Genomic DNA, 26137 nt, shown 5'->3' on the forward strand with positions numbered 1-26137 from the left:
TTTTACTCCCATATAAAATTTAAGTGGTTTCATTTCCTTTAGTGTTTTTTCAATCAACGTTTGAACAGCAGGTTTAACTATTTCTACAGCATCAACTATAGACTCTGGTTCAGGAGGTTTGAAGTTAAAGACTCTTATTTTAATATGTCCTTTGAATGCTCCATCAGAGTTTTTAGTTGTGATAAAATTTGATAAATGTAGATTTGTTTTAAGATGTATTTTGAAGCCTTTCTTGAGGATATTTTTATTACATGTAGAACAGTGTTTTGTTTCAGGTGGAAGAGGGGAAAGTTTGTTTAAAATGTTGTATGTATGTTTTGCGGTGAGAATATGTTGTTTATAATATTTTACTTCCTTCTCGCAAGTATCACAATAAACCATATTTATAGCGTGAGAAAACGTGGTGTTTTATATATATCACTGTGCTTAAAATAAAACACTTTTGAGCTTTACAGCTCCGTTTTATATATATCGCTGTGCTTAAACTAAAACACTTTTTCACTCAGAATCATCTAAGTCATAACTATCACATGAATACTCAGAATCATACTCAGAGTCATCAATAAAGCTACTCTCATAACTATCATTTGAGCACAAACTATTAGTATCATAACTATCATCTGTGTTCAATGAAATACTATCATCACCATCGTCCAAGTTCAATGAAATACTATCATCACTATCGTCTGAGTTCAATGAAATAGTAAAATCTTCACTGCTGTATTGACTCATATTTAATTAGCAAGAAAAATATTCCCATCAATATCTATATACTTTCTTTCATTAACAGATTCAATCTCTACAATTTTTATATCAAAAGTTATCTTTAAATAATCTCTAACTATCATAGAACGAAATGACATTTCACCAGAAATATTAACATCATTCATTTTACTTAGATCTACACCCTTTGGATTATTAAAGAAAATACAAATGTCTCCTCTAGAATTATTAATGGTCTTATCATTCTTTTTCAAAGTATCGTGGTCAATCACTTTTTCAAGCTTTGAATAAATTGCCAGGAGTAGAGGAGAAACTTTTGTTAGATTTACTTTAATGGATGTCTTTCCAGGTATAGTTAGAGCTCTTCCTTTAAATGAAATAGAGGGGCTCATGTTATTTTCCATAACTGGTTTTACCCAAAAATTTCCATATTTATCTTTGTTCAATTTAACATCTTTGACATATTTTTCTATATCTTCCACCGAAGTAGAGATTGATTGAAATTTGTCTTTTGTGCTTTGAAACATTGTATTTATTAATGAATAAACTTGCGTTTAGTTTAAGTAAAAATTTACCACATAAATATGATAAGTTCTGAAGGATATTTAGAATTTCCAGACTCTCCATATGATAAATTAGAGAATTGTCCGGCTTGTGATAGAGTGGGGCTTAATGATGAGGATTCATATAAACAATGTATTTTCTGTGATTTAATTTTAATTAATGATAATAGGAAATATAAAAAAATATATAACTCTTTTAAATTAGAACCAAAAATGAATTACTTTACAAGATTAATAAGAGAGATGAATGTTAAGTATTGTGATGATAATACACCATTTCTTTCAAGGGAAGAGACTAATTGTATTGAGGAAATGTATAAGGGTTTAATGATATTTATTATTCAAAATAATTTTAATGGAAATGTTAATACAAGATACTATATAAATAAAATAATGGATTATTTTGAAATTAAACCCGAACTCAGGATAAAATATAGAGTTTCTCAAATAGCTCAAAAAAAGTTGGATAACTTGTTTTCCAAATATATAAATGAATGATTTTTTACCCGTTTGGGAAAATAAGATAAAATTTAATAACCATAAAAACATTCCAAATTCATTGAGATGTCTAATAGTTGGTTCAAGCGGATGTGGAAAAACCTGTTTACTTTTAAAGATGCTCCTTGGTTCTAATTTTTTAGATTATGATAATTTAATAATTTTTACAAAGTCAAGTTTTCAACCCGAGTATCAACTACTCTCACAGGGTTTTAATGCGGGTCTTAAAAAGGAAGACATTATCGGTTTATTTAAACTTCAAAACAAACTAAATGATTATAATATTGATGATATAATACAATTATTTTGTGATACACAGAAATCAAAATCGAAACCCATAACTTGTATTCTCAGTGATAATACGGATGATATACCTTCACCTCAAGATTTAGATAAATCAAAAAAGAACCTTGTCATCTTTGATGATTGTGTTAATGAGAGAAACCAAACAGTAATGGATAGCTACTATACAAGAGGGAGACATTCTTCTTGTAATTGTATATATCTTAGTCAATCATATTTTCAACTCCCTCGACGCTCAATAAGAAACAATGCCAATACTTTTATTTTATTTAAGTTAAATTCAATAGATGTAAATAATTTTTGGAGAGATAATTGCTCTACGTTATGTAGTAAAAAAGAATTTGAAAATTATATGAAACACACGATTGGAAAATATAAATATATTGTTGTGAAACAAGATGAGATACTAAATGATATTTTTCAATAAATAAATACAGAAAATGAATACTGAAGAAAGAGAAAGAAAGTTTAAGGAACATCAACAATTAGTTTCAAAAGTTGTTAAACAACAGGAAGAGATAAAGAAGAAACGGAGACAGAAACTAACTGGTGAAGAAGCCTTTGAAAGAAAACAAGAGAAATTCTTTAAACCACTTTTGAAAACTCAACACCCTACAGTTCCCACGGTAGAATTTACTCCGAAAAAACTTCAAATGCTCAAAGATTTTAGTCAGATAACAAAACAAGAACTTGGTGAATTAGAATATGATGACGAGGGATTATTTCGGAAACTTGAGGAGGTAAATCAACCCCCTAATTATGTTGTGGAAGCTCTTCAAAACAATGAATATTCGGCGGGTTCAAAAACCAGAGCAGGTCTCATTCCAACAGAAGAACCAGCAGTGTTTCATCTTGTGGAAGAAAAGGTATTGATATTTAATGATGAATTGATGTTCTTGAGTTCTACTCAACCAAATGTTAAATTAACTCCAAGATTAATGTTTCTTCTAACAAACCCCGGATTCAGCGGTTCAAAATATTTTGAGGAACCACTTGATATGGAAAGAGAGGAAGATAGGGTATATATTGAGTTGCTAAATGCACTTGATTATGGAGTTTCTGTTGCTGGTAAAAGTAAGAAGAATGAGAAGGAGAAACATATTATTGATGCTTTAAGTAAGCTTGGTTCGGGTGTTAGTTTTCTTCCAAATGACCCATCACAATTAGTTAATAGGCTATTATTGTTGTTAGGTAGTAAGAAGGCTGGAAACAACAATTGTTTTAATGAATCCTCAGCCATTTTAGATCAGTTGATGAACATGAAAATAATTAATAAATGTCAATACAAATATATTTTATTAGATATTAAATAAGATGAGAAGCACAATTCTTAGTTTTAATTTCACAACGAGCGATTACACAGCTTCATTCCCTTACCCACTACAACTTGACCCCCTTACCTCATATGAGGCATCTTTGTTGTCAATGGAAACTTACAATACCCTTTTTAATATCACAGAGAAAAACAACAAGTTTAGTTATAATCCAGGAAGTGGATATAAAACTATAACCGTTTCACCTGGAGCTTACGAGATTTCTCAAATATCTTCAGAAGTCTCTCGCCTTATGAAAGAAAAAGGTGATGAACCAAAAAATATTGTAATAGATATTCAAAAACACACTTCAAAATCAACTATTAAACTTAAAAATAATTATAAAGTTGATTTCACGATTGAAAATTCGTTTAGAGAGCTATTGGGTTTCTCTTCAAAAAAGATTGAAAATAACGGGACGTTTTACAGTGATAATGTTATCCAAATATCCTCCGGTATAAATTCAGTATTAATTCATTGTGATTTGATTGATGGTGCTTATAACGATGGAATAAGAACAAATACAATATTTTCATTCAGTGCATACTCAACCCCGATTGGTTATAAATTTAATATGGAACCAAAAAATCTTGTCTATTTACCTGTGTCAGGAAAAACCATATACAGAGTAAATTTTAGGATAACCGACCAAGATAATCGTATGATATCCTTTAATGATGAAATTATATCCATCAGAATTCACCTACGTGAAGTTTTTCAATAAATAAATAATGGTTATTGTGAGAAAACACGAGTTGGGAAAATATAAAATAATTACAGGGGAGGGCATGTTCCTTTCACCAGACTATACAAGGTATGTGGGTAGAGGATACTATAAACCTAAGAGACAACGAGGTGTAGGTCATCAATTTCGAAATAAAGGAGATGGGATAATTGATACTCTAATGGGTATTGGTTCAACCATCCTTAAACATAAAGACCTAATTGGTTCAACTGCTTCTGCCGTGGGCTCCGTTGCGGGTGCTATAAAGAGTATAAAAGATGCTCAAAAGGAGTCTCATAAATTACAAGCAATCAAAGAAATAAAAAAAGGTAAAACTCAACTATCTTCACAAGAACGACAAAAAATCATTAAAATACTTGGGTCAGGGTTTCAACAATTTTAATGCTATATAAATACAAGTATGGAAGCGATTGATAGTATCTATGATTTGGATGATACGATTATCATTTCAAACTCCACTAAAAAGGAAGACTATTTTAAGGTAAATGCTATAACAGGAACAGACTGGAATTCAAACGGAACAAAAAGTTTTGAAATAAATAATCAACAAACTTACTTGAATATAGCTGATAGTTTCTTGCTGTGTAAATTTAAATTCACTAAGGCTGCGAATAATACTAATGCTACACTCGTAAATGATTTCTTCTGGAAAATGTTTGACAGTGTCCGCCTGTATATTGGAACACAAGAGGTTGAAGCGGTTGATTATGTCTCTGCTACATCTGAAATGATGAAATTTACACTATATTCGTTTAGTGATAGAATGGGTAAGGGAGCTGTTGAGGGTTTTATTCCTGATATGTCAACGGGTACAAACGCAGACCCTGGTTATAGTCAAAGGAAGTCAATGTATAATGATGACGCAAAAGCTGAGAATAGTTTTACCGTAGCAGTACCTCTGAAAGGTATATTTGGATTTTGTGATTATGATAAAGTTTTGTATGGGCTTAAAATTAGATTTCAACTACAAAGGAATGATAATGTAAATAGATTGCTTTTTGGGGATGAAAATGCTTTTGGAGAAAATAATAAATTTGTTATTAATGATTTGTGTTGGTATATCAGTGAATATACTCCTAATCTTAAAACGGAAGAGATGTTAAATAGAAGACTTAACTCAAAGAAACCGCTAAATGTATCATACCTTAAAAGAAGATGTCAACACGTTAAACTGGAACACACTACCTACACTTGGAATTTAGGTGTTCTTCAAGGAAAGCCACGATACCTCTGGCTCATTTTTAAAAAACCAGATGGAGAGGACGGTACTAATAAGAATAATGCCCTGAGTGATAATGCAAAGGTGAAACAACTTCGGGTTTCTCTTGATGGCACATTTTATCCGCGAGATAGATTGGAAATTGATTGGGAAAAAAATGATTATGCGGAAGCCTACAAGTCCTACCAAAAGGTGTGTGAAAGTAATGGTAATAATGATCCTATTTTGGATATGGTTGCGTTTCAAAAACTTTATACAATCTACGCAATTGACCTGAGTTCTCAAAAGGAAACTATAAAGTCTAATCGAGTGGATACTTCTCTATACATTGAAAGAGGGGAGAGTGAAGAGGTTAATGCATATTGTTTGCTTTTGGAGGAAACAGAATTACAGATTAATACAGATAATGGTGTTATGATTAATATCACATAGGTTTTTTCTCATAAATAAATGGTTGGGGTATATGTTAATCAAATCAATCTTAATAAATTAACATCTTGTATTCAAAATCAAAAGCCTTGTATTATTAATGTTAATACAATTCAAAGAAAAGGAGCTGTAAGAATTGATGTTTTACTCACACACACACAAGTAAAAACACTAAATGATGTTGGATCACTTAAAATTAAAATGACGAAACCTATGTTAAAGAAATATTCAATAGACGAGTCAAGAGGAGGATTTCTCCCGTTTCTAATTCCTTTATTTGCTGGTTTAAGTGCGGCGGGAGCATTGACTGGTGGTATTTCAGCAGCGGTAAAAACTGCTAACGAAAGGAAGGCACAACTAAAAGCTCAAAAAGAATTGGAAAGACATAACAAGGAGTTGGAGAAACAAATTAGTGGAAGTGGTGTAATTGTAGATTTTGCTCAAAAACTTGAAAGTCTACCTGATAAAGCTAGATTGTTGGTTGGAGATATGCTTTCCTCTATCGCTCAAGCGGGTGTTAAACTAACTAAACGGGGTAATGGATTGTATCTTTCTCATAAATAAATGGATAAATGGTTTAAACAATTTGGAAAGAATACAACGTCAAATATAGAACTAGCTAAGTATTGTAAAACACTAAAAATTGATAATGTGGTTATTTGTATGAGAGATGAATTAACACATATAAATAAGAATACAAAGAATATTATTATGAATTTAGACACACAGAATGGTTCTCATTGGGTTTGTATTCATAATAGTCAGGATAAATATTATTTTGATAGTTATGGTATGCCACCACCTGTTGAAGTAATACAATTCTTACAGAATGGTGTTTATCAAACATTCCAAGTTCAAGAAATTAATTCTAAATGTTGTGGCCAATTATGTTTATATGTATTATTTCAACTCAACAATAATGAAAATTTTTATGATATCATTTTTTATCTAATATAAATGACCTATGTTGGAAAAGATGGTTCTATCTTTGGAAAATCCTCTCAGGATATTGATTTATCAAATTATTATACAAAGGCACAGGCTGAACGACAAAAATATAGTGTAAGTAAAAATATTAATATGAAGAATACTTATAAATTAATCAATTATCCAAACCCTACAGATGCGAATGACTTGATTAGATTCAGTGATTTATCACAATATATATCTTTAAAGAAAACAGCACGTTTTGTGAAACAAGTAAAATTTACAACCACAACACCTGGTTATACTGACCATACACCTTTCCTCATTGAATTTAACTACCTGCTTACAATTAAATTTTATAAAGAAGGACATTTAGTTAATATGCGAATTAATAAATGGGGGTATGATATGCCTGATTTAGGGTATAATTGGTCTTTTTCAATAAACATAGAAGACCTACATGATTTAAATCAGTCTCGTAAAGAAGAATATTATCCACTTGGTGAAGATAAGGATTTATGTGGAAGTACAATTAGTAAACAACAAATACGTGATTTTAAGAAAATAAAAATATATGATAGTATAGCGATGGTTCGCATGACAAAGAAGGAAGGTAATGAGATAAGGATAGAAAGCCGAGGAATACAAACCGATTTGGTAGTGGGAAGATGGGGTGGTATTACCTGTCATAATATTAATCTCACATATATTTCTGATACATAAATGGCAGGAAGAAGACTACAAGAGAATTATAATTTTTGTATTCAAGGATACCTACAAGAAAAGGGTGCTCGGTATTACATACCTTATGATTTGGAGCATATACATGGGAATTTTGTCATAAAAAACTGGCCTTATACTGATATTGTTAAACCCACAAATAGAGACTTGTTTAAAATATTAAATAAAAATGAACTTCTCAAAGTTATGAAATATAAAACTCTTTTAGAAATCGTCAACAAATCTTATTGGTATCCTATTATGAGAAAAATAATTATAGATACAAGAATATCTCAAAATCCAGATGAGTATATGTATAATATTCTTTGGGGTTCAAACTCAAGGGTAGCAAGGGATGAGGAAGGAGTTGAAGAAGAGAAGGAGGAAAGAGAGAAAAAGGAGAAGGAGGAAAGGGAGAGGGAGGAGAAGGAGGAGAGGGAGAAAAAGGAGGAGAAGGAGGAGAGGGAGAAAAAGGAGAAGGAGGAAAGGGAGAAAAAGGAGAAGGAGGAAAGGGAGAAAAGGGAGAAGGAGGAAAGGGAGAAAAGGGAGAAAAAGGAGAAGGAGGAGAGGGAGAAAATGGAGGAGGAGGAGAGGGAGCAAAGAGAGAGGGAGGAAAAATATAAAAAGATGGAAATCACTGAGATTCATAAAAGATTGAGTGTATTAAAGCAAATAAATCAATCTCAACGCACCGAAGAGGAAATTAAAGAATTAACAACTCTTATGAAGATAATGGTTTCAAAAATAAGAACGTCAATGTCTTCAATTTCAGAGATTTAAACGAGAAAGTGGTGAAGAAGAAGAAGAAGAAGAAGGAAAAGATTATGTGATTGATGATGTTGGTGTCATTGACTTTAGTTAGTTTTTATTTGTAAATAAATGGAGGAGAGAGTGAAGGCATTCCTTAGGATTCTTTATGTTTTAAAAATAAAGATTGAAATGTGTATGTTGAAAACCAAAAAGGTTTTGATACTCTGTCGGAATTTTTCTGATAAATAAATATGAGTTATTGTCTCAAATGTAAAAAGAAAACTAAATCTAAAAATATCTCTTATGTTAAAGCTAAAAATAATAGAGTTTATCAAAAAGGAATATGTCAAGTATGTGGCTCTAAAAAGTGCCAATTCATCTCTCCTAAAAGAGGAGGAGACATACAAAAGTTTCTGTCAGGAAGTAAATTTACAACAACTGGAATTCCAGGGGAATTACACCTTCCAGGGTATTCTTTCTGTGGTCCAGGAACAAACTTGGATAAAAGATTAGATGAGGCTGACAATCCTAAACCTTGGTCTAAACCTACAAATAGGGTTGACGAAGTGTGTATGAAGCATGATATTGCTTATGGGAAAACCACTACGTTGACTGAAAAACATAAAGCCGACAGCGAAATGTTGTATAATTTGTCTTTGATACAAAATCCAACGTTGAGAGAGAAAGTTGATAGGTTTATTGTGAGAAATTTGATAAATGCTAAATTGAAACTTGGTCTTGGTTATTCCTCAAAAAACTATTAGGCTCTAATGATGTCATCAAGACTGAGGAGCTTTTGGCTGAAGAATTACACAAACCTATAATCACAAAGTTTAAAAGAAGGAAGGTTTATTCTAAATACACCGACCACATATGGTCCGCTGATTTAATTGAATTGAATAATGACAGGGGATACAGGTATGCTTTAACCGTTATTGATTTGAGGAGTAGATTTGCCTGGGTTGTCCCTTTAAAAAATAAAAGGGGTGATACTTTAATGTTAGCCTTTAAGCTAATATTTGATCGGGATAAAAGGAAACCAAAGAAGTTATGGACTGATGAGGGAACAGAGTTCTATAACAAAATATTCATGAAATTTCTTAAGGGGAAGGGTATTAAATTATACAGCACCTTTAATGAAGGAAAGGCAGTTGTTATTGAGCGTTTTAATCGTACTTTGAAAGAGAAATTATATAAAAAATTCACAGAACTCGGTTCTCAAAAATGGGTGTATTTAATTCAGGATATTGTAGATAATTACAATAATACAGTTCATTCATCAACAAAATCAAAACCATCGGAAACATTTACAAAATTAGAATATGAAAAGGAGATTAATTTGAGAAAGCCCAAGTTTAAAGTTGGTGATATTGTAAGGATATACAAATGGAAAAGTCATTTTGAGAAAGGTTATACACAAAAATGGACTCGTGAATTATTTAAAATCATTGATGTAATGGATACAGCTCCTTGGACCTACAAATTATATGATTTAAATGGAGAAGAAATCTTGGGTTCATTTTACTCGCAAGAATTACAAAAAACACAAGTAAGCAGATAATACCCTTGAAAATAATAAATAAATAAATAAAATGTAATGGGGATACGTTTTTAAATCTGTGAACCACAAACACAGAATCCCTCAACTTTTCAGTTGGGGCTTAACTTTTGTTTGTGTGTACAATGGGGATACGTTTTTAAATCTGTGAACCCCAAACACAGAATCCCTCAACTTTTCAGTTGGGGCTTAACTTTTGTGTGTGTATAATGGGGATACGTTTTTAAACCTGTGAACCCCAAACACAGAATCCCTCAACTTTTCAGTTGGGGCTTAACTTTTGTGTGTGTATAATGGGGATACGTTTTTAAACCTGTGAACCCCAAACACAGAATCCCTCAACTTTTCAGTTGGGGCTTAACTTTTGTATGTGTATAATGGGGATACGTTTTTAAATCTGTGAACCCCAAACACAGAATCCCTCAACTTTTCAGTTGGGGCTTAACTTTTGTGTGTGTGTATGTGTGAGTGAGTCATAATAATATACAAACCCTAACCCAACCCCATCCCTAACCCAACCCCATCCCCAACCCAAACCCATCCCTAACCCAACCCATCCCTAACCCAACCCCATCCCTAACCCAACCCCATCCCCAACCCAACCCCATCCCTAACCCAACCCCATCCCTAACCCAACCCCATCCCCAACCCAACCCCATCCCCAACCCAACCCCATCCCTAACCCAACCCCATCCCTAACCCAACCCCATCCCTAACCCAACCCCATCCCTAACCCAACCCCATCCCTAACCCAACCCCATCCCTAACCCAACCCCATCCCTAACCCAACCCCATCCCTAACCCAACCCCATCCCTAACCCAACCCCAACCCTAACCCTCACATTCAAAATCCCAACCCTAACCCAACCCCATCCCTAACCCAATCCCAACCCTAACCCTCACATTCAAAATCCCAACCCTAACCCAACCCCATCCCTAACCCAACTCCATCCCTAACCCAACCTAATCCCTAACCCTCACATTCAAAATCCCACCCTAACCCTAACATAATCTTTTTTTTTCTTCTTTTTTAAAAATACGTATTTCTTTTTTTTTCTTCTTTTTTTAAATACGTATTTCATTTTTATTTTTTTTCCTCTTCCTCCAATTCTGTCTTTCAAGGCTTTCAAGTTTGAAGAAGTAGAAATGGGAAGAAAGAATTTTCCAGCATTTTCTTCCTCGAACTTTCTTGATATTGCTTAAATCAAGCGTCATTAAACAAAGAACATTGTTCATTGCTTTAGAATGCAAAGAGTCTCCAAGATGTACCCCACAGGTAGAGTCTCCAAAATAAAACCAACTTTCCAAGTTCCCAAGGTATAACCACAATCCTGTTGAGTCTCCAAGATAGGTATCACATTCCGAGTTATCAAAACAAAACCCCCATTCAGAGTCTCCAAAACGAAACCAGTTTTCAAAGTCTCCAAGGTAAAACTCTTTTCCTAATTTTATGAAATTTAGTGAGTCTCCAAGGTAGGCTCCACAGTTAGAACCATCTAGGCAGACCTCATAATTTGTTTTTCCCAAATTTAGTGAGTCTCCAAGGTAGGCTCCACAGTTAGAACCATCTAGGCAGACCTCATAATTTGTTTTTCCCAAATTTAGTGAGTCTCCAAGGTAGGCTCCACAGTTAGAACCATCTAGGCAGACCTCATAATTTGTTTTTCCCAAATTTAGTGAGTCTCCAAGGTAGGCTCCACAGTTAGAACCATCTAGGCAGACCTCATAATTTGTTTTTCCCAAATTTAGTGAGTCTCCAAGGTAGGCTCCACAGTTAGAACCATCTAGGCAGACCTCATAATTTGTTTTTCCCAAATTTAGTGAGTCTCCAAGGTATAACTCTTTGGCTGGGTCATCAAGGTAGAACTCGTTCAGTGGGTTTTGTTTTGATAACTCACAATAAGTATCATCATGGTAGAACTCTTTTTCAGGATTTTGTGGATCTCCAAGGTATAACTCTTTGGCTGGGTCATCAAGGTAGAACTCGTTCTGTGGGTCTTGGTTGTTCAAAAGATCTTCAAACAAAAAAATAACTTTATCCCAAGTTGTGTTAAAAGTAGAATTTTCATTTCGTAGCTCAGATACAATTTCCTCCATCGACAAGAGGTTCGAGTCCAGTTCATCAATCTGAAGGTTGAGCGCTACACAGGTAGTAGGACTCCAAGGAATAGCAAAGTTATCCCATTCCATTTCGGCATAGGAGTCCATTCTCAAGTGAAGCAGAAAGCGTGTTTGAAAAAGCCTGTGTGGTCGGTGCCTTTTATAAGAAGGGCTGGGTGTGTGTCATTTCCTGTGGAAATTCCCTGGGCGTGTCTTAACTGGAAATGATGTGATGGAAATTCCCTGAAAATGATGTTATGTATTACCTGGAAATGATACAATGCTGAAGAGTTTATAAAGTGGGTGGGACTTAGCAAAAGTGGGCGGAGCTTAGCAAAAGTGGGCGGGGCATAGCAAAAAGTGGGCGTGGCTTAACAAAAAGTGGGCGGGCTTAGTAAAAGGTGGGCGTGGCTTACCAAAAAGTGGGCGGGGTTTTTCCAAAAAGTGGACGGAGCTTAACAAAAGGTGGGCAGAGCCTACCAAAAAGTGTGTGGCACTGGAGGCGCTCAAATAAGAACATTGAGGGAGGTTTACCATTTTATCTTAGCTCAGTTAAAATATCTTAATAAAGAACCAAACTCAAACATATTTATTGTTAATATATTAGATGGTGAAGAGAGTTGTAGGAGAATTAAATTATTTCCCACGCATAAACAAATATTTGTAGGGTCGTTGTTTGAGTGGGTTATATTCACCAGATGATATTAAGAGTAAAAGGTTAAAAGGTCCATGAGGTCAGAAGGATCACAGGTGTTTAAGTGGTCTAATGAATAAGGATAACATGTCAAAAGGTTAGAAGGTTCGTAAAGAACAGGGTGAGAGAAATATAGGTGTTTAGGGTCAATGAGGGAGGGAAAGAATTAATATGGAAGTGAATGGGTCAAAGATTAATCTGCCAGATGATATGTAGAAGAAGGATGATAGGTCTATAAGAGAAAACAAATATTTGTAGTGTTTGAGTGGTCTAATGAACAACATTAAGGATAGGTACTACAGACAAAAGGTTTATAAAGATGAGGGTGGGAGAAATAGAGGTGTTTATGATTTTTGAAAAAGACAAGGGGGTAAATGACATTAGATAGGGATTTCCCATGTTAAACGGAGGTGTCCCAGAAGCAACATTATTACACTACTCACAGGAATACAAATGTGTTCCCAAGCACGCGATCAATAACTCTCATCGAAAATAAAAATTGCGAGTGCAATCGCACTCCTCAAAAACAAGTCATTGGTGCAGCCTGACTGCCTGCGACCGCTACACAGTGCGACGAGATCACAGGGAACATCATCGGCAAAGACATTGTTAAAGCCACATTTTACATTGCGTGGAATTTCCACGGGTTGTACTTTCTGTGGGTTGTAATTTCTGTGGGTTGTAATTTCCGTGGGTTGAAATTTCCGTGGGTTGGAATTTCCGCGGGTTGGAATTTTCATGCGTTGGAATTTCCCTATGTTGGAATTTCCATGGGTACCTATACTAGTTATTACTAATTCACCAACTAATGCCTAATGGAGGGCTCACTGTTGACCTCGTGCCTCAAGGTTTTTACAGATTTAAATGACTAGCAACGGTACCCGCCCTACGGGCCGGGTTTCAATTGGGAGGCCCAAATGAAAAGGCAAAATATCAGAAATTGAAGGCTTTTTTAAATTTTAAACAATTTATATAAACATCTGTTGAATCATATCACACGCAAATCATCAAATCTAAATAGTACATGGTGCCCATTTTGAAAAAAAGATTGAATTCGGCAAAACGGAAGTGGACGCAACACATCTTTCTCAGTCGCACATTTATGTGTGAAGAGTGCGCGCCGAATCTAACACGGAAGCGGCCGCGACACCTGTTTCTCAGTTGCTTTGCACACGCTGCCATGTTACTTCGGAGCCACACGTTTATATAGGAAGAGTTCGTCAGGAGTCGATCTACTGTCTCCTGGTACGTAGAATAAACAGTATTTGTAGAATTTCAACAAAAGCCACATCATTGTTCATATCGGTAAATATTATTCCATCGTGTTTGGAAAAACTGGAAAATTGGAAAAACAATATAGCCTATTTTACTCCAGGGGGGGTCCCAGAATTACCCACCCAAAATATAGTTGCGATCGGTTGAGCGGTTTTTTGACCTTCTGCGATCGGTTGACCTTCGAACGGACAGACGGACATTTGGTGAATTATAGCAAGATTATAATTTGCTTGAAAGATAATTAGTATCGCCACGTTTAACTTCCTTTTTTGTGGTGAGCACATTGGATGGGCAGCCCAGAGATTGTGGGTTCAAATCCGGATGAAAGCAGCACAATTGAAGATTTGATTCCTCGGTTTCTGGAATATTTGGATCCGAAGCAAAGCAGTGTTCCCGATAGTTGACATTGGTCTGTTTATTTGCATGGTGTAGGTTTTGCTTGTTTTTGTTACTTTCCTGTGACATTGCTTTCTCTGTTGTGACAGATCTGGTGTTGCAGTTTGAGGGCCAGGTGCGTGATGCATTGCCACAGTCCATGCGAGCAATGCACGAGGTGATTTGCAAGGTGGAGGTGTTGTACGTGCTCATTGTGCTCCTCACCGGCAAGCGTCGGGACCAGGTACTTCCAGAGCTGTGACCATCCATGCTCGCCCTCTGTGCGTCGTGCGCGCATGTTTCCGTAAACCTACCTTAATGGTTGTGTATCGTGTGTTGTGCGTGACAGGTGCACAAGCTGCTTTCGCAATTCCAACTCATCCCCGGCCTTAACGACCTGTTTGATGAGCTTATATGGAAGGAATCTGCACAACCGCTCCCGCTTCACAACTGTGATTGTAACCCGGTGAGCTCTCTGCGTCCTGGTCTTGTTTTTAAAGATGGCCGCCATCCAATCATGACGTGTCTTTCCGTTGTCTTTTCAATTCTCACTCACCGTTCCCTTCTGTTCACCTGTAACTTTTTTTTTGCTGTATATACTCCATTTGCCTCATGTCTAGTTGCGTTCACCCTACCTGCCTGTCCTCTTCTGCCTCGTTGTGTTTTGCATCCCTCTGTACCTTGTTTTTACTTCTGTCTGCACCTTTTGTCCACTACTTTCTCTCTGCCCTGTTGTTCATGAGTTTTCCTTTTACCTTCTGTTATCCTGCTCTTACGGGAGCATTCACCTCTATACATGCCACTTGCTATCGTGTTTTTATCACTGAAGGATGACGTGTTCATCACATTTTTGTTATGTCTGTTCACCAGGAGGTGGCTCTAAATATCCAGTTTCTACGTCTACTGCACAGCTTCAGTGACCATCACGAGTAAGGACGGGCAACCGGGGTGGCGGTTACGGGCGAGCCGGTGGCCGGTCTTGTGGCGGTCGGGCTGTGGATATGATATGTGAAATGGAATAGATTAATCATCCTTAATCGTGTATTGTATATTAATGAACACCCAACCTGATAATCATATCCTCTTGTTTACAAAAGCAATTGAAGACCTGAATGGAAGAAGTACTTAAGTCATATTTTTAGGCAAAATGAGTTGGAACCAGGAACTCCATCTACAGTTTGGTAACAATCCATGTCTGTAATAATTTTGCAAAGTGTTATTTTGTGACTTAAGTACGTCTTCCATTTGATTCTTCAATTGCTTTTCAGGATCAATTCTCGCTTTCCCTTCTGTTCACTTGTACAGTGCTCAAATTCTTCATTTATGGGGATAGTGACTGAATGAAGGAGCTAATCTGGTTCCGGGAGGAAGAGGGGTTGGTGAGAGTAGGGAGGGCAGTATGAGAGGTGTGTCCAACAATATATTTGACTATGGGATGACGAAATCTATAAAAAAAATAAAATAAAAATTGTAATAACAGAAATGTAAATCTGTTTTGTATACTAAGAGTTGGTGCAGGTCTGACATAATGGGGACAAAGGTGGCACACCTGTATTTGAGCTGCCCATTCAGAATCTAATTCCGAACTCAACTATGAACTAGAACAGCACTCCGTAGAGCGCAACCTCCACCAAGTTGAACAGTTTACGGGTTGTATCCCACTGATAGGTGGGATCTAGATCCAACATGAACCAAAATCTAATCGCCTTGTTCTTGTCGCCTAACCAACTCATCCACCTAGTTTTGTCATAACTCGTCCACAACTTTTTTTAATGTCATACCCAATCTCTCAGTGGTGAAGATTCACTTTAAAATTTCAGAATAAGGACCAACCGCAGAGGTTTCTGGGATTCGTCGGAATGTTAATTCAACGCGTCGTTAGATTACTGCTCATATTGTAAAATGGTAACTCTTGTTGCTTCAATTTTAATATTTGATTCGAAAAGGATTATTTGATCGACATTTACACTTTATCTTTCTTATTAAGATATTATTTATATGTTTCACAGTTAGCCTTGTTGTCTTTCTAGTTAGTTAATAAATGGTACCAGTCATCAATGTATAAGTGTAGGCCTACCTTTAAAATCCACTTTTGTCGTTGACATCCCGATTTTTCCCTTCTTTTTCCAAGTTTTTTTTTTTCTATTTTATTTTTGGTATGAATTATTCTGTTAAATTTGCTTGTTTGGTGAGGTTATTCATGCTGCTTCTTGGCATTCAGCATGGAGCCAAGTGGGTCCATACCAAAGTAATAAATCCCCATCTTTAAACAGGCAGGATTCTAATGAGGGGTTTGACAAATAACAATAACTCAACAAAAGGAGATCAAAGTTTACACAGGACAAGTTCATAATTTAATTCTTCTTTTTCCAAACAAATTATAAAATCGTGTATTTTCTTTTTCTAATTCTGCAAAAATAACAGCCGGTGGTGGCAGGTGTACATAAACTACCGGCCACTATTTTTATTATATGGAACAGTGAATCGCCTCTGTCCATATGCACACTTGTTTTTGAATACCTTTAATGTACACAAAGTCGTGTCTCGTAGAAGGGCGAGGTGACAGGCCACAGGCCAACATTGTCGTATACCACAGGCGTCGGTAGATTGTAGATTGGCATAATTTTGTCAGAAAAAAAAGATGTCAATTTGTTAGTAAAGGTGTAAATTAGAATAGCACTCGGTAGAGCGCATTCCTCCACCAATTTACGTTTTGTTTATGAACAGTTTACGTTTTGTATCCCAATGATAGGCCGGGTCTGGATTCAGACCTGAACCAAAGTCTAATCGGCTTGTTCTTGTCAACCTAACCAACTCGTCCACCAAGTTTTGTCATATCTTGTCATGTATCGTTTTTGGTTCTCTCTTTCTCTTTTTAACAAATTCTGAAATTCTTGTTTGGGATCAAGATCCAGATCTTTGCCAAAATCAAATCGATTCATCCTTGTTACACACCCAATCTATCCACCAACTTTCGTCCGAATCCGTCCATAACTTTTTGAGATGTCCTGCTCACAGACAGACAGCAGGGATAAAAACATGACCTCCGTCCACTCTCGTGACGGGGGTAATAAAACATGTTGTTTCAGACGTCGCCTCTGGATAACTCCAAAAGAACGGCATGTCCAGAGACACAAGGAACACAAACTGCAATCCCTAACTCGGGCTGAATCCTCGTGCCCAAATTTGCATTACCATGCCAGTGAATCAAGCCTCACAGACGAGGAATCGTGCCTGCGACTACGCGGAGTTGATTATTCGGCCAAGCGAACTCACGCCACGTGCCACCTTACGTGGGCTACCATTACCATTGGTAATTTGGACCAGTTGTCCATTGGGAACACTATTCGGACCAACCCCAAGCAGGATAAATTTATTACACAGCAAGGGAAATGATTAAGGGAATGATGACGAGAAACGCAAACGAGAGAAAAAAGCAGAAGGGAATCGTTACCTCAGAAAATAGTGAGCGAAATCATACATGAAATTACACGAGCACATTATACACACATGTACATTTTATATTAGGACTTGGCAGACATTACCACACGGCAAAACTTGGAGCATTCACTTAGTGCCTGCGCACGAAAAATGGATCTTGGACACCCGAATGAAGGAAGGACAGAATGACAGATATCTTGATTCGAGGAAGAAAGAAATGAGGCGATGAAAGACACAGCAGGGGATCTGAAACGCTGCCCCACCACCAGCGAACCTTCGACTGCTTCTGTGGAAGCGATCGTGACCTCAGCTCATACTTGAACCTATGCCTCTCATCTCCTTCGGCTGCGTCCGTCCCACGCGTTGGTCTGCGTGCCCCGTTCCTCGTTCCAGGGGTTGGAATGCCTCGTTCCAGGGGTGAGTGAGCTGATGGCGTTACGGGATGCTTCCTGATCTGTCCAGGGTGCTGAAACTATACACCAAGGCCGTGTAAATGTGTGCAAAGCTGCATAGATGAATGAACTGAGGTAAAATGTCAAGAAAAAGAGCGTTGCTATCTGAGGAAATGCCTCTGCGGATTTGGGAAACAATCTCTTACTGCATTCAGTTATTTTAACTTGTGGTTATCATTCCCCAAGGATCATTCAATGAAAACCGAAATGGGTGGCGGAAAGCGCACAAGAAGCAAAGGGCAGGAAGATGTTTCTTATAATTATAAAGGTGTTTATTATAAAGAAAATTACAAGGAAGAGGGTTGACGAGACGCTATCACAAACGGTAAGAACGAAGCGATCAACTGGCACAGACAGGAATGAGGGGGCACGCAAAATCATGTGGAAAATCATGCCCAATAAAAAATGGTCTTCCTGTCTTCTTTCGGGCTCCACAGCCAATTTCATGGCTTGCACGCATTGGCCAGACAGATTGTGACTGTCCTAATGAGCTGCTTCTATATGCCTTGAGACTTCCAATTGCTCACCTGACCTAAGGTCAGACATTTTACAACCTTACTCTGTCTGCTCCGTCTACAAATTACATATGCTGCCCCTTAGTGTCACATTTTACAAGAAACATAGCAATCCTTGAAATCTATAAACCTCGAAATGCATGGACCATGTTACACTTACCATACTCTAGCTATGGACCCCCTCCCTCCTTCCACGTAACAATATAATTCGAAAAAGTCGGCTGTTTTTACGTATTCTAGGCTCTCACATCCCGTGTTTGTGTGTCAGGAATAAGTACTTGCTGTTAAACAAGGAGGAACTTTCCGAGCTGAGTACGATCGCTGCTAGTGAGAACATCCCTGAATCCAAGGCTCTCCAAGACATTGACAGGTAAAGCATTTACTTTGGCATCTCAATATCATGTTGGGCCTTTTATCATTTAATTGTCGCTGCCTGTTCTGTGTGCATGTCGTTCGAGTTGTGATTATTTTCAGGCTGCTTGTTTGTCGAGGGGAGAAAGGACTCCTTAAAAAACTGATTGAGGTGATGAAGAACAAGCCGCCGAGTTCTGCTTTCAGGTGAGCTCAGAGTTTGAGTGTAGATATCATCAATACAGTATGGGACAATGCCTCTGATTCTAAAGAACGCGACCATTTTGTATTTGCACGATTTCTTCATAGTTGTAAGTGAGCAAATGTGTAACGAGTTTGCACAAAGTGTTCAAACTTCAATCCGTCAATTTCTTTGTATGCATTTTTATTTCGAAGTAAAATCTCAGGTGCTTCTTTCACGAGCCTCGATTCAGTATACAAAAAAAAACAAAAAAAAAAAACGAAAGAGATTAGAGCGGAAGTCAAGAAGAAGCACTGGTGAAAAGTTGGGTTTTTGAATAACCGGATTGATGAGACTGCGAATTTTAAAAGGCAGAGAGTTCCACAGTTGAGGAGAGTGTCTGAAGAATTCTGTCGCGAAAAGTCTTTATCCGAATGCAAGGAATTGCCAGGAGATTCCCTGTTGTTGGAACGTTGAGTTCTTCCAGGGTTGTGAGGTATGATGATGTGGGCAGGAACTAATTTATTTTCACACAGTAGGATTTCAGCAATATCTTTGAGTAAATACATCGGTGTTTTTTTTTTTTTTTTATGTTGAAGGCTCCATTCTTGGACTATATTGTCCTCATCGAGGCCAGGCCTTAAATAAAAGATCTGCATTGATAGAAAAGTGAAGAAAGAGAGAATAGTCTTAGAGTTTCTGAGGAAGTAAAACATTGGCTTTTTGAAAAGGGGAAGGTCCTAAGTGTCTGGAAAGGTATATTGGGAGCCAGGAAGCTTATTTTTAGTCCCCTACCGGTGTACACCGGAGGGGACTATAGGTTTGCACGCCGTCCCTCCGTCCGTCAGTCTGTCCGTCTGTCAGTCCATCACGCAAAGAACAGTTTTCCGGACTTTTTTTCTAAACTCTTAATGCTAATGATTTCAAACTTGGCACATGGTTTCCTCATGATTAGTTACAGATCGAGTTCGAACTTCACGACGTTTCGATCATTTTCGACAAAGTTATGGCACTTTGAACTTTGGGAATTCTGATAATTCTGATCCTTAACTCAGTGCCATTTTAAGTTTTAATTTCCTTTAAAAAAGATTTTCTCTGCAATAATAGGACTGATTGAGATCAAATATTCACCATAGGGGGGACTAGGTCTGTAGAATATTTTAATGGTAATTATGACGTCACAGGTCACGTGGTTCGCCCTCCATATTGTTTTTTTGTGAAAACACGAAAACCCCTTTTTCTCTGCAACGGCTGAACAGATCGAAGCCAAACTTTGCAGGCAGAATCGCATACCCATGACGAACAAAAAAGTCATACGTCATACGTCATGCGTCGCATGGTTTCAGAGTTATGACGTTTTTAAGCATGAACCTTTAAAACCGAGCTCCTCTGTCATTTTTGATCCAATCAAGGGGAAACTTCACAGATCTGTTCAGCATGTCAGTCGACTAAAATGTCCTTTTGGAATTTGCGATAGGGCACGTGATTTGGCAGATATCGTTAATTAAACGAAAATATTTTAAAAATGGATATCTCTTGTTTATTCTTGAGTTCTCCTCAAGCCGCACCGCGCGCCCTCAGCCTCGTCTCGCGAACGTCAAAAGCATGATACAGCGCGCGCTTTCGTGAGGTGCGGAGCCAAGCCGAGCAACATATATATATATATATATATACACACATCGATCATTGATCGTGAACCGGAAAATATAATAAATTACTGATATTTAGCAACTTGAAAGGTTCTTTATCAACAACTTATTTTCTCGTGCTTCTGCTGACCTGTCTGCAAGGTGTATAAATCGAAGTCCCGAGTGTGAATCACAGGTGAGCCCATCCTGAGGTAATTAGCGATTGGGAACGATTCAGAACCTGTGGGTAAATAACTCTTGGTAATTTCCCCAACAGTTTTCCAGACGACAGACTGCCGGTAGGGGACATGTATTGCAGCGCAATATTCAGAATGCTTGTTATTTTAGATTTGGAGGGATTAAATCAAATTTAAGAGTTTTAACTACAAATCTGGTTGCCATATTCTGAATGAGTTACAAGCGCTTGAGAGGCAGGTACCGCCTGCTAACAGTGAGTTGCGGTAACCTAAACATCACATATATCGATTTATGGATTTCAGCTTGTGTGGAATACAGGAAGAATTTGGGATCGTTGTCCTCATCTAAATTTTACACTGTGGAGGCAGACATCAGTAAGCGATCCTGTAGTTTTAGTCTGTGGTTGAAGCTTGTTGAAGGGCCAGGGAAAAGCGTGTCGGTCTTGGGAGTTCGAGAGTATTCTTGGACATCCTGTTTTTGAATTTCTGAGACAAGACTTCAAAGTTGTTGAAGTGATCAAGTACTTCATTAGATTCAATGGACAGTAGTTCTGGATATCATCACTATGGACATGGAAGCTAATGCTGAAATTCCATAAAATTGTACCAAGTGCCTGTAGAGCAAGAACGGATCAATGAGAGATCCTTGAGGAGCATTGACAGGTAGATGAAGTGGGTTTGATGAACAATTGATAGCCGCCATTGTTTGCAGTGGATACACAATCTGTAATATAATATTTAAATAATTAATTGAAGAACAGAACTGGTGATGGTCAAGTGTTGTCGTCTGTGTCAAAAGCAACTTATAGGGCAGAAGCATTTGGAGTCTAACGGCACTTGGTCGTCTGTGACCTTCAGATGGGCAGTCTCAGTGCTATGTAAATCCGACTGGGAGGGTTCCAAAAGGAAATTCAGGTGTATGTACTCCAGAAGATAATTGGCATTAGAATGTTCTCAAATCCTGGAAATTAGAGGTAAAAGAGGAAGAAGTCGAAGTTGGAAGATCGTTTGTGTCCAATGCAGATTTATTTTAAAAAGGAATTATGGTTTTTGTAAATGAGGATGGAATGCAGGTACATGATGGGGGAAGTGAGGAATCGTTAGGACCTATTGATGAGGGTGGGTTTGGTCAAGACAGGTAAGAAGAGAAGTGGTGGAGTAGGGGTTGTGAAGGTGTGAGTATGGTGGAGGCATATCAGGTAAAAAAAAAAAACCCAACGCCGCACATTCTCCACCTGTGCTTTCCCCTCCTCCCTCTCTCATCTTGCTCCCCTGCTCCCCTTCCCTCTCCCAATCTGCTCTCATAAGTTCGATTTTCCAGCGGAAGTGTTGCCTAATAGGTAAAAGCTTAAGGTTTATCACGCACCCAACTTGTACACTACAGAACTGTGCTGGCTCACCCTGACAGGTTTTGGTTGGCTCGAGCTGTGGAGAGTTTCCTCAGGGGGGAAACCTCCTTTGTGGACCAGATGTTTCTCCTGAATTTGGGATTGCTGGAGGTACGTGCAACGTCCATTTATTTAACCACTGTTTTGGTCGTTTTGAGGCTGTGTAATTTAACCATGCTTCCGTTTGTCCTTGAAGCAGGACACCGTATCTTAGTATGTTGTTGAGGTCTGCTGGGGGGTTGTGCAAAACATGGCTATCGACACTGTGAGTGGAAACGCAGTTGATGTTATGTAAAACGATCATCACTTCCTCATGGCTTTGGGGAGAGCACGTTGTGACATTGTCGGTCCGAGCATCTAAGTAGTATTTTGTATCCAGGTATTGTGTGAGTGATTGATTGAAAGATGTGCCACTGGTTCAAGAGTTAAAAACGGTGAAACACATGTACAGAGTCTGTGTTTGATCACAAAGACTAAAGGGTCGAAGTTAGAGACGAATGTTTCATTCGGTAGCTTGTTAAAAAACATCTACACATTCGATTATTGTGCCACGTTTTGTAAAATAGTCTCTGTACTTCCTCCCCACCCTTCCTTTTCCTATGTACACTCAGCACATCGTCTCGTGCATCATAGACAACGAATCCTGCAAAAGGGACATCCTGCAGAGCAACTTCGACCTGCTCGGTGAGCTCATGAAGTTCAACGTGAAAGCCTTCCGGAAGTTCTACAAGTGCGTAGCTACGGAAGAGAGGGTGAGACGTGTATTCACAGTGAATCTGCTTTTATACCTGTACACCAGTTGTATTTGACTATTTCAATCATAACCATGGACTTTCTTATTGGAAGAGAACATTTGCGTGCAGCCATTAATCGGAACGCCAAGTCGTCACCCATCCCAAACCACGATATTTTCTATCCCCGTTAACCCCCATCCCCTTTTCACCACAATCCCACCTTCCAAATTTCCAGTTTTTCCTTCCTGAGGGTTTGCTGCCTTATCCATCTTGTCTACCTCGTGTGCTTCCACACTTCCCTCATTTGTCCAAGTCTCTCTCTATTTTGTCCTTCAACCCTGCTGCTGTCTCTCTCTCTCTCTCTCTCTCTCTGTCTCTGTCTCTGTCTCTGTCTCTGTCCTGTCCTGATATGTTCAGTGTTCTACCTCTTCCACGAGCCTTTACTTTGTATACAAACAAGAATGACCGCACTGTGGTCACACAACCTGCAACAAAATCCGGTAACGGGCCGACTGGGAAATGCGCATTTAAAGCTCTCTTAAGAGATGAACAGCACGATTGGGAAACACATTTAATACACTGTTAAATAATTAGCCTGACACCTCACCATTAGTTCCGACGGGCTTGATGAAACCTTACTGTTGACATATGATTCGATTTCCCAGGGTCCTGTAGCGTCATCATTTTGTCTTTCATGTTTTAATATGTAAATATGCTTCAGTTCGAGATGATCGAGGGTATTCCGGAACCGTATGCAACCGGAAGTGAGACGAGCAGCTTTGGTTGGTAGTGGTTGGGATAAAGAATTGACTCGGATTCCGAACGCTTTGGACGTCTTTTCCTTCCACGTTAGTCACTCATTGTCAATAACGCACGGCCCAAACGAAGCCAATGGAAATATGACACAACAAACCCAGGCAGTGTATAAGTGGCCTGCAGGCCTGCGTTAGGCACACCAGGAAACAATATGGCAGCCATATAATTTTGTCTCTGTACAAAGGTGGGTGAAGTCGAGCGACAGATATGGGTGTGGTGTGGCAGCTGTTTAAAAAATCGACCCACAACAAGAACCCCAACAACAGCAAAGTGAAGCTCTTCACTTACTCGCTTGCATTGTTCGTATTGTTTTGGTTTGTTGGTTGCTGTTGTATTTGTTTGTCCCCTTTGATCAAAGGAAAACGCTTGAGAGTCTTAATTTCCATCTTTGTATGCATGGTGGTGTATCACGAACATGACTACGCATGCAAACGGTACTTTTCACTCGTATTTGCAGTTTGGCGTGTTCATGCAACAGTTGAACAGTTCCTTGGTGGATTCCAACATGTTTATCCGCTGCGTGGCACTCTCTCTCGAACGCTTCCTGGGCAAGTTGGACAATTTTGAAGGTGAAGTACAGAACGTCGGTTTTAAAGCATTTTGGACTACGACTGCGCGGCAGCGCAGTCATATATTGATGCAAATTGGGCGATCTGTAGTTTGTCCTCATCGTCGGATATGTCGCTTGTGTGCAGTGTTTGACGTCATGACCTCCTGTCGACTGCTGACGTTCATGGCAAGCATCGACAACCAACTGTCCTTCCTCATCAGGCTCATTGGAATTGTCCGAGTGGAGATCCTCACACAGGTTAGCTCTTCTGGAGAAATCTTTTGATCGCTCGTCTTCGTCCCAATCAGAGTAATCGTAATACGCAGACGTGTCAGGTGCACAATTATGCCAATTTGCGGACTTGAACTTTTCCCTTCGGAATTTTAACTTTCACTGCTGTCCCTGTGCCATCATTAGGAATTATAAGTCAGTTAGGGAAATGTCTTTCATTTTGATCTCCATTTAGCTTGGTGTTGGCTTAGTGGTTAGGGTGCTGGCTTGGGATCCTAGGATCCTGAGTTCGAATCCCAGTCGATCGCTGAACTAACGCCAGGGGGGTTGACTCAGCCTGTCATCCTTCCGAGGTCGGCAAATTGAGTACCAGCTTGCTGGGATGGATGATCCCGGTGTGTACCCTGATTTAGAATAGGTACACCGTATCCCTGCGCATCGTAAGTGGTGACTAAGGGTTGGCATCCGGTCGTAAAAACATTGCCTCAAAAAGGGAACCATGAGGTCATGGAGCCCGCAAGGCTAACCCCTGCTGTAGCGGGGAAAAAATGGCCTTAAAAAACGATCATTCATTCATTCATTCATTTTGATCTCCATTGAATGTTTAGCTTGTGACTCTTTGAGTCTGCCGTGCTAAACGATTCCGAGCTTAAAAAGGTAACCTGTTTAAATGGTGTTAAATTTTTTTCGTTGTGCAGAATTAATAATACTGCACGACCCCAGTTTATATCGGTGATGCGTTCCTGAGGAGTGCGACAAATATCGAAATGACGTAAATCAAAGATTTATTCTCATAGTAATTAATGGAATAAGCGGGGGATGCATTATATTTCGCTTTTTACCGATATTGATCTTTTTTTATCAATGACGGTTATATTCAAGTACACATGCATATAAAATAAATAGCACCGCAAGGCGGGCGAAACCCCTCAGCCCATGCATGTTGAAAGGAAACCGTGGCGGCCATATTGAAAATCGCAGCGCACCCATTTTCAAAAGGCACCTTCCTCTACTCAACCCCAACACACACTGCAAACATGGATTTAATCGGACAAGCCATTCTGCTCGAAATTGATGGAAACCAATTTCAAGATGGCTGCCGTGGCGGCCATATTGAAAATCGCAGCGCGCCCATTTTCGAAAGGAACCTTCCCCTACTCAACCCCAACACACACTGCAAAAATTGATTTAATCGGACAAGCCGTTCTTGAAATTGACAGAAACCAAAAGTTGACGGACGCCTGCCCGCCCGCCCGGACGACATCCATGACGACAATACCCCATTGGTCTGAGGGGTGAAAACCAATTACCTGGCATCTACAATTGTGTGTGTGTGTGTGTGTGTGTGTGTGTGTGTGTGCGCGTCCGTCCTCCATAACTCCATAACTCTAAATCCATGAAACATAGAGGCCCGAAACTTTGCATGCAAACTAAGGTAACTCGAAAGGAGTGCATGAATGG

General features: G+C 38.4%; 1 protein-coding gene across 2 annotated transcripts in view; it reads left to right on the top strand.

Annotated features, from left to right (window-relative positions):
* Positions 1-26137, top strand: part of TRPC4AP (transient receptor potential cation channel subfamily C member 4 associated protein) — an 82649-nt gene that overhangs the window by 34073 nt on the left and 22439 nt on the right. For both annotated transcript variants that reach the window (XM_068102995.2, XM_068102996.2), the window contains exons 9-17: positions 14303-14436; positions 14542-14658; positions 15063-15121; positions 18869-18970; positions 19075-19158; positions 22366-22456; positions 22957-23097; positions 24353-24464; positions 24591-24703. In XM_068102995.2, coding sequence (XP_067959096.2) covers positions 14303-14436; positions 14542-14658; positions 15063-15121; positions 18869-18970; positions 19075-19158; positions 22366-22456; positions 22957-23097; positions 24353-24464; positions 24591-24703 — 953 coding nt within the window. The remainder of the gene's footprint in view (positions 1-14302; positions 14437-14541; positions 14659-15062; positions 15122-18868; positions 18971-19074; positions 19159-22365; positions 22457-22956; positions 23098-24352; positions 24465-24590; positions 24704-26137) is intronic.

The sequence above is a fragment of the Myxine glutinosa genome, chromosome 9, assembly GCF_964187855.1.
Source record: "Myxine glutinosa chromosome 9, kmMyxGlut1.1, whole genome shotgun sequence".
Classification (NCBI taxonomy): Eukaryota; Metazoa; Chordata; class Myxini; order Myxiniformes; family Myxinidae; genus Myxine; species Myxine glutinosa.